This window comes from Bombus fervidus, chromosome 6 (genome assembly GCF_041682495.2).
Source record: "Bombus fervidus isolate BK054 chromosome 6, iyBomFerv1, whole genome shotgun sequence".
Lineage (NCBI taxonomy): Eukaryota > Metazoa > Arthropoda > Insecta > Hymenoptera > Apidae > Bombus > Bombus fervidus.
Genome location: NC_091522.1, coordinates 14,371,808 through 14,381,294, shown reverse-complemented (window position 1 = coordinate 14,381,294; position 9,487 = coordinate 14,371,808). Strand labels below are relative to the sequence as shown.

At 29.8% G+C, this 9,487-nt stretch overlaps 2 protein-coding genes across 10 annotated transcripts; both read right to left on the bottom strand.

Annotated features, from left to right (window-relative positions):
• Nucleotides 1-661: 661 nt before the first annotated feature.
• On the bottom strand, nt 662-5,343 carry Rho1 (ras-like GTP-binding protein Rho1). Of its 7 annotated transcripts, none has more exons than XM_072005403.1 (6): nt 5,205-5,324; nt 4,875-5,071; nt 3,059-3,144; nt 1,621-1,781; nt 1,153-1,536; nt 662-1,077 (listed from the first exon to the last, which is right to left on the bottom strand). In XM_072005403.1, exons 3-6 carry the CDS (start codon nt 3,114-3,116, stop codon nt 997-999), a joined length of 684 nt encoding a protein of 227 aa, XP_071861504.1. In that variant the 5' UTR covers nt 3,117-3,144; nt 4,875-5,071; nt 5,205-5,324; the 3' UTR covers nt 662-996. The 7 variants fall into 7 exon arrangements, with proteins under 7 accessions (XP_071861504.1, XP_071861503.1, XP_071861506.1 ...); XM_072005402.1 differs by having other exon boundaries at nt 4,875-5,123; nt 5,205-5,288; XM_072005405.1 differs by having other exon boundaries at nt 662-1,070; nt 4,875-5,123; nt 5,205-5,222.
• Nucleotides 5,344-6,768: 1,425 nt separating this feature from the next.
• Nucleotides 6,769-9,476, bottom strand: LOC139988232 (small glutamine-rich tetratricopeptide repeat-containing protein beta). Of its 3 annotated transcripts, none has more exons than XM_072005395.1 (4): nt 9,076-9,476; nt 8,278-8,618; nt 7,722-8,189; nt 6,769-7,644 (listed from the first exon to the last, which is right to left on the bottom strand). In XM_072005395.1, the coding sequence occupies exons 2-4, from the start codon at nt 8,595-8,597 to the stop codon at nt 7,533-7,535; spliced, it is 900 nt and encodes a 299-aa protein (XP_071861496.1). In that variant the 5' UTR covers nt 8,598-8,618; nt 9,076-9,476; the 3' UTR covers nt 6,769-7,532. The 3 variants fall into 3 exon arrangements, with proteins under 3 accessions (XP_071861496.1, XP_071861495.1, XP_071861497.1); XM_072005394.1 differs by having other exon boundaries at nt 9,183-9,476; XM_072005396.1 differs by having other exon boundaries at nt 9,049-9,179.
• Between the last annotated feature and the right edge of the window lie 11 nt (nt 9,477-9,487).

Here is a 9,487-nt window from a genome sequence, read left to right as displayed (position 1 = left end):
CAGTATTCTTTCTTTTTCCGTATGTGTCTTAAGTATACAAGTACTTATGTCCTTTTGATCCTCGAAGTCAAAGTGATACGTTTATTATATATATTTGTTCGTAACATTATGGTAAGAAAATAAGGTAAAGCGATACGTACTTTTATTGTTGTTTTATATCATGAAATAGACAAAAAAATGCTTTAAAAAATCACGGGACATTCATGAAGGCATAATATCTCATCTATTCCAAGAATGGTGACATTTTATGTACAATCTTTAATCCTATATGGACCAAACATATAGACCAACAAAAGAGTTCTTTATCGCTCTCTTTACGTAGATAATAATAAATTTAATAGATACTATGATATATCTGAAATGTTACTATTTTAACCCTTGTTAAACATAGAAATTTAAATTTTTTAATCTTATCTCACAACTTTGTGCACGTAACAATATTTAACTTTTTCTTTAGAAAGATGTAATTACGAATTTATTCATCTTTTTTTGTTTCATTAAAGCATATTACCGAAAACCCAGTATTAATAATTTTGTATAACAATATCTGAAAACCATTTTATTCTGATAAGGATCAAAACGATAAGTAACTTCTATGATAACAGTTAATATATTGATATATCTTGTAACTCATAGCATATCCTTATAAAAACTGCAGTAGTGTTTGTACAAATTCTTAGTAATTTATTTCATTTAAAACACGATCGCACTTATTGCAACATTAGAGAGAGTCCATAAAGGATTAACTGATACAATCGTAATTAACAGTACATTCTTTGCAAATTATTATAAAAGAACACTTGCAAATTTTGCAACGGATTTTAATTTGCATATATTGTATATATTGTGGGCGTATTTTGTGGTAGTTTTTCTTTTTTTTTTTATAGATTTGTTTTATTGTGTAAAATAATTGAAGATAAGTTGTTGTTGTTATATTATAGTTTCCGCTGGGGGCTTCCGGCATAACAACTAGCTTCATTGCAACTAGCAATTCCATTAGTGTTGTCTCATTATCGGTGACAGTTCAAGAATTATAGGAGCCAACATCTTCCCTTTTTCTTCTTTTTTACCTACGAACTCACATAGTTTTTATAATAACGTCTGATCAATTTATATTCAATTTCATGCAAACCTGTAATGAATAATGCTTACTTGTAGCGCTGCCCGAGTGGCTGTTTCAAACACTTCCCTAATACCTTCCTTACTCTTAGCAGAACATTCAAGATAAGCAAAAGCATTGATTTTTTCAGCCATAGCTCTACCTTCTTCTGGTTTAACTGGTTCTTGTTTCATCTTGCTAAGCTCTTTGATGGTATTAGGATCATTGCGCAAGTCTTTTTTATTTCCAACAAGGATAATGGGCACATTTGGGCAAAAGTGCTTCACCTCTGGTGTCCACTTCTCAGGAATGTTCTCCAAGGAGTCGGGACTATCGATAGAGAAACACATTAGGATTACGTCTGTGTCAGGATATGACAATGGACGCAACCTATCGTAATCTTCTTGCCCAGCTGTGTCCCAAAGTGCCAGTTCAACCTGTTATGGGAAATGTTCTTTTAATATATTTGGAAAAAAATACAAAAATATTAAATATGTGAAACAATTTCTTGTAGCACTTACCTGCTTTCCATCAACTTCAATGTCTGCAACATAGTTTTCAAACACTGTAGGTACATAAACTTCAGGAAACTGATCTTTGCTGAAGACTATGAGTAAGCATGTTTTACCACAAGCACCATCACCCACGATAACCAATTTCTTCCTAATGGCTGCCATGAATTCTAAAATGTAAATCATTAAATACTCCTTTATTAGTACTCTAATATAACCTGCATCATTAAAATTTTAATTTTATGCATATAACTTTGATCTCTTTAAAATATATTAATGCAGAAAATAGAAATATAACATCCACTTCACATCAATTGACAAATTTTTATGTACATAATTTAGAGATATTGAATATGTCAATTGTTATGTTTAATAACAGTTATAAGTGAGTATGCATGTGTTTTAATATTCTTTCAATAACTTACCCATATATAAATATTACAATTTTGTGTAATATATTTGTTCAAATAAAAATGAGTGTGTATTTAATTTTAATAATTTTTGTTTGTAGCGATGAGTAATATATACAGAACATATATGCTTGATCTTGGTATGTATCATAGTAAAATAATAAAAAATATACCTAACTTCTATTCTTTTCATTTTATATGTATACATATATACACATACAAATATATGTATATACAATAAGAAATCTATAAATTATGAATGCTAATATGTAAATTGTACTGTATCAATAAATTCTAATTGCATTTGTATACAATATAAATGCATGAAGTATCTTAACGACTACTCAAATACTAGTGATAATGGATCTAAGTTATTTGAGTTAATATCTTGGAAACACCACCTAAAATTAGTTTAACTAAGGGCATGCAGTGAGTGAACACATAATACACATAAGATAAGATAATAACTTAATGGAAAATATGATGAATGTTGAAAAGACTTAATCAATATCAATGTTAACAGAAACTACTTTTCCTGCACCTTGGTAAGGCATAAACAAATAAAAAGCAATTTTAAATACATAAATACAAGTGTAAATAGATATAAAGACATAAAGGAAGTAGTGAGAAAGATAGAGAAAAAGCATTCTTCAGGATAGAGTTAGAAAGAAGTCAGGGTAATCTTTTGAAACTGTTCAATTAAATTTATCTTTTGACAATACTATAAAGAATGATTTGAATTCAAACCTCGTAGGGTATAAAACTTGTTACCTGAAAATATTGTATCCATTTGTGTTTAAACAAAGTACTATATTAGTACTAGCATTACAAACATAATAGCATACACTCCCTACAGCCCTCTGTTTACTTAAATTTACATTGCTAAAAATTGCTTCTAACTTCATAACTGTTTGCTACTTATATAGTGGGTACGATAGGTAACATCTTTTTGTGTCTATATTTCATATCTACTTTAGTACTATTTAGAAAGCAACCTACGAGGGCTGAAGATTGAAAGGATATTGATTGGGTCGTACCTGATCCAGGGTACCCCGTATCGTCTGGACCGAGGCATCGGCCCATATTGCATCCCATGTTTTTAGTTTTTCTTTCAGCGTCTCTGCTTTAAGTGGACATTTTATATGTTAGAATGGATAAAAGGTTGCGAAATAACTGCATGTACTACACAGATGTCATATAAATATCATATATATGTAAATATGTATGCATATGTCTTGTTTCTATCACAATTATGTATTTAGATGTTTGCAAAAGTATTACATATAATCTATAATCATTGAACAACATCTTTATAATTTTGATTCATAACTCTTTCCTTCAGATATATATAAAAATATGTACACTACAAGGCTTTATAAGAATACCAAAAACTAAATATAATGTGAATTTAATGTTATCATAGTGTTATCATAATGTTATCATAATGACTTCATGTATACATTTAGATGAAAGATTACAGAATTCCGAAATGCATAAGGTAGAGCTTTAACTACGATGTGTGTAAAAAAGGAAATATATATTATATATATTATTTAATCAATTTCTTAATTCATATACAAAGGTCTTTACATATTAATATATCATATGTAAGACCATACCTTATGCCTTACAAAAGAATAATGATGTCTTCAAAGAACATGCATAAACACATAAGATTGGTACTTTTCTGTATTAAACATGCACTATTAAGAAACATGTGTACCCAGGAAAAATTATTTTTGAAAAGCATAAATTAAATGTAATAGGCAACACATTCATATTGTACACAGTTAAGATGCTTTATAATATTTTAATGAGAGAAGTTATGATTATTCACTATTTATTTAAAGACAGTAATAAATAAACATGTATATTTAAGAAATATATGTATGTTATGATATAAATTAGAGTACTAAAACTTTTTAATATAGAATCCTACTTGTTAAAAGTATATTTTTGTTATAACGCAGACATTCTTCTGTTTTATATGTCACACTTGTTAATATACAGAGGAGATTCTAATTTAAAAGTTTTCATACAGATCAGAAGCAAGGACTTTAGCATTAAAGAATCTAGTGTATAGCAAAAGCAATGCAAATGAGGATTGTATATGTTAATATTAAGGCAATTCAATTTATATAAATCTTTAAATTTTGCATCATATTTGAGTATTACAAAAACTGTTGATTACACAATGGTATAGTATTTCATTTTAGTATTCTTCAGAAATTAAATTATTCACTTTATATTAAACTAAATAAAGATCATACGACTTATTACAAACTTTGGTTTATCACACATATAGAATATTTAAAATGGAAATTATATATATATATATATATATATATATATATATATATATATAACAAATATATACTTAGAATATATATATACACATATTTTCCAAGTATACAGAAGCCAATTGTTAACCGAAAATCGATGTATGTTCACCTAGTACTTTTATTAGCATTCGGAAATTCCGATGAAATCATCCCAAAGATGTAAATTGTAAAAGCAGAATTAAGGGTACGCGGATATTTTGAAGAATGGATAATAACACGATGATTTCTAACATATCAAACAACGTACCGGACCTTTTGTTTATCGCAGTTCTGACAGGGTAAACGACGGCGAAGGAATGTCAAGATGAAGCCGTGACACAGATATTTACTTACTAGGTTTCCAGACACGTATCCGGAGAGCTTTTTGCCGAATTTTGCACAGCCGGAAGTGCACAGCCGAAACCAGGGGAGAGAGGAGGGGATTTAAGCCTAAGAGGTGGAGGATGGGGGCGCTAGGGGTGCGACAGGATAGCGACGCAGGGGTCTAGAGCCTGGGGGACGATTTACATACTGAATTAAAGCCCAGGTCGTATTTGAACTGGTAGAAACGATCCCAAATCAGTGATTGAATGTAGTCGCGGTGGACAGCGTGTAGCTTCTCGTATGTTGAATTAAACGGTCGTCATGCGAAGATGCTGTAGATTCGTAACGCATGGCACTCCCTCGGCCCTCTCTCTATCACAGGAGGAGGAGAACGTTTTTTCCCTCCTTGACACACAGAGTTCCCCGTTGCGCCGTTAACAAAGCGACATGTAGCACGCTTAAACCACCCGGACACACATCACAGCACACTCTCACACTACTCCAACCAGTATTACTTAAGAAATAATTGCGTATTTACCTGAAATGTTAAGCGACAGAAAGTCAAGAAGATGGCAGCCTTCGATGGCCACACCTCAATCTGTGAGTGTGCGGCAATCGGCTAGTGAGGGGGGAGCATTATACTCAGGATCGTATTGTTGTTTTTGAAACCCCCTTTCCTAGAATTGCAAATATTTCCCGGCCAATTTTCCATAAAAATTGTCACGATATTTATCAAACACAGTATGTATTTTATATGATTAAATTTTCATAGCAGAAGAATTGTAAGCGCGTTTGAAACCAAATATTCATAGAACATTATAAGTAAAATTATTAATCATGAATATTTTTACAAAATTAAAAAAACATATGTCTTTATCAACTTTACATTTATTAAAACGTTTCTGAGCCTATCTACGTATTGTTATAACAATTCTTATTTACCAAGTAGTTTTATTTACGATGTTAATATAGTAATACTAGAAAATCGATAATAATATGAATATGTTTCAAAAATTTGGTATTATTATTATAAATTTGAATAAAATCTTATTTTATGTCTAATCAGCTAGTCTAATCTGTCTATGAATATATAGATGTCTAATCTACGCACCATTTAATGATACGTTCCTGGGCAATGCTACAAAACCAACGAATCATACGCCACCGCGCATATCAGGAACCTGTAGAGGGACTTTGCGCATGCAACATCATGTTTCACGGATGTATGTATATGTGGGTGAATGACGGGAAGGGTTGGAAAATATGTAAATAATGCTGCATCGCAGCTTCGTCACCCAGCGCCCCTTGTATGTAACACGTGAAAATCATGACATTAACTTCATAATCATGAAACGAATAAAAAACTAGTATGAATAAACTATTTGCTTTTAAGATCGATTTAATTTTCATTATATATATATAATTATTGTTTTTCTGATAAAATGAACATTATCTTTTATTAAAAAAGCATACGAGTAATAAATTATATGTATAATTCACGTAATAGATATAACATTACTTACATACACTTATGTTTTCGTAGATTGATATGATAATGTGTGGCATATAATTTCGAATGAACAATGCAAACACGCCTAAAAAATTAAACTTAGCCGATATAAGAAAAGAATGAAACGTTATGTTTTCATATAATATTATCGTCTTATTCTTATCATTATATCACTTTACCTTTATTTTTCAAATAATTTACCGGTTTCATGGAAATTCAGGAATGACAGATGTAATTTACAACATAATAGAAAAAGTCATTCTCCAGGATGAGAATATACGAATAGACTAATCGATTGTGATATTTATTTGTGAAGGCGAATAGTGTATGAATTTGCAATTATCCATAAATATGAATTTACATACACATGCAAATATGAAAACAAAATAGAGTATGAAGTTTAAAAAAGTTTGTGTTTTTATATGTATGCTTTGATACACTAAATAAAAGTGATGTCACTACTGTACACTGTATACGACATACGATCGTGATAGTGTATGACGCACACAGAATTGACATGTACGTTTTATTAATTTGAAAAAATGTATGAAATAAGGCTCTGAGGATTTGTATTATTTTCTTAAATATACACTTATTGGATTAAAAATGTATTTTTTATTTCATAGTGATTATTTCTTTTAATAACATTTCTACATTATATATAATACTAGTTGCGAAATAATTGAAGAAATGATACAGGAAATATATTTTGAAAGTATTTAATAATATGATTGTTACGTATTTAGAATGTATTTAATTATGTACATTTTTCATTGTGAAGGTAGCTAACATTATAACTTTTTAAATATTTTGAATTTTCTGATACTTTCACAATTTTAAAACAAAATAACTATCATTAAAGTAGGTGGTAAGAAACATAATTTCTTTTTAATTTTCAAAACATAGTAATTTATCAAACAGAAATTATTTTTATGGTAAGTAAGAAAATGTATTGTACTATACAAATCAGTTAGAATAGATTCAAAGCGATGTTGTAAGACATAGAAAGCAACACAGTACATGTTGGAATATCTATCTCATTCACGAAATATTCACTATATTCTATATTATAACATTTATTATTTAATCTTCACATATCAAACATCATCAGCACACATCCAAAAAACAAATTATCATATTCTGTTCAATAATTCAGTCATAGGAAAATTTGTATAGTATATGTATATGAATATCATTTTAAGATAGTGATAATGTAAGTTAATCTTAATCATCATTTTTCACATTTTCATATTAAAAATGATACACACTGTTCTGTAACTATGTATGTGTTCCAATTAAATTTAGTTATTTTCATTTTATGTGGAATTTTTAAAATATATCATAATCATAGATTTTTTAATTTTGTTGTGGTGGATCTGGATCATTTGGATTTCCTCCCATTTGCCTTCTTAAGGATTCAATTAATTCAGGATTCGCATTTTGTAATTGTTGAGCAAAATGTTGACCACTACAAAATTTTTAAATATGATATATTTTTTAATGATATTAGATAGCAAATGATTGAAAAGTATGAGTGATACTTACGCTTCTATAAGAGCATCCATATGTCCTCCTTGTTCTACTTGACCACTCATAAAATTGCTCACCATGTTTTGAAGTGCTGGATTAGATAACATCTGACGGGCCATGTTCATAAGAGCAGGGTTACTTAGGAGTGAACTGAGATCCATGCCTGGCAATGTACCTCCACTTAATCCCATATTGCTCATGCTTGGCTGAGCTAATTTTTCTTCTGCTACTTGTAAATTATTTTTATAACTTTCATTGTCAGGTTCCATCTCCAAAGCTTTCTGATAACTTTCTTTAGCTTCTTTATGTCTTTGGAGACTAGAATATGCTAAACCTAATCGTCCATATGCTTTACTATACGAAGGATCAATGGATAATGCAGTATGGCAATCCTTAATTGCTTGTTGATAATTGCCAATTTTACTATATGCTGCAGCACGGTTACAATAATATACTGCATTACGACCATCTAATTGAATTGCTCTAAACAAACAATATTATACTATTATGTAAACAGTATTACAATGTTTATAGAAAAATATATATCTTTATTCAAACAAAAAATATATACTTTGTATAATTAGTAAGAGCTTCATGATGTTTTTCAGCTTTCATGAGAGCATTTCCTTCATTTTTTAATCTTTCAGCTTCGGTTTTTGCTTCTGGAGTAGCTTCTGGAGCTAAATTGGGCTTTGCATTTTCGATGGAAGACTTGTATATTTCATATAAGTTAAAATTTGTTGGAGTATCAGATGCTTGTACATTATAAGCACTTTCTAAACACTGTATTGCTACTTCAAGGCTCTCTCGAGAATCTGCTGTAATATCACCTTCTTCTAATTGTTGGGTTAAGAATTGAACAATTGCTGCTACCAGCCCCTTGACAGCCATTACTGCCTTTAAGGAACTGCTCTGTTTGGAATGACAAATTTAATTATAGTATAATTACACGTTACGCTATAACGGTGACACAAACATAGGGTGTTTAATATCATTTAGTAATGGAAGATTTTTGATACGTGTCATAACCTTAAAATAGTTTACCGATTAAAAGAATAAAAAGATTTCGTTAAAAGGAAAACTTAAAATTATTGTTTTAACTTTAGCAAAATCGATTGTAACAATATTATCAGTATCGCGTTAATGAATTGTTAAATGTTTTATTATGCCAAATCATCATAGATTAACATAACCAAAAAAAAACATGCAGAATATAAGGAGACAATTAAATTTCGTTGAATATGTTTTAATTTTTTGAAGTCGATGAAGAGCTTCTATCTACCGTAATTATATTAAATAAGTTAATCTACATACACTAATATTTGAACTATAATTTGCTTACGGTTAATTACAGACAAATAAAAGTTACCCGTCTATGGTGATATGATACCCTGACAGTTTCATTTTAAATCATTGATTTTGCAACATTTTTAATCTTTCTGTATATAAAGAAACACTTTTTATACTTGTATGTACCTTAAAACTTTGAATATACTGCCACACAGCAACAATGAAGAACCTGCAATGTGTTTCGATGGCTTCCACTTTGTGAAAAACTGAAACCTTAACACTTAATATTCCGACAGTCACAGAATTCGTCGTGCAATATTATTACGCCTATTCTGAAAATTTTTGCTATTTAATTGATTTAATTACTTGTATTTCCGTGTGATAATTTTTATGCCATTGGTTGTCCCTTAAATCTCTTTTGTAGAAACGAACGAATTAAAGTCCAATACTTTCGTCTGAATCGCGCTGGCGCAATTCGATTAACACTAAAT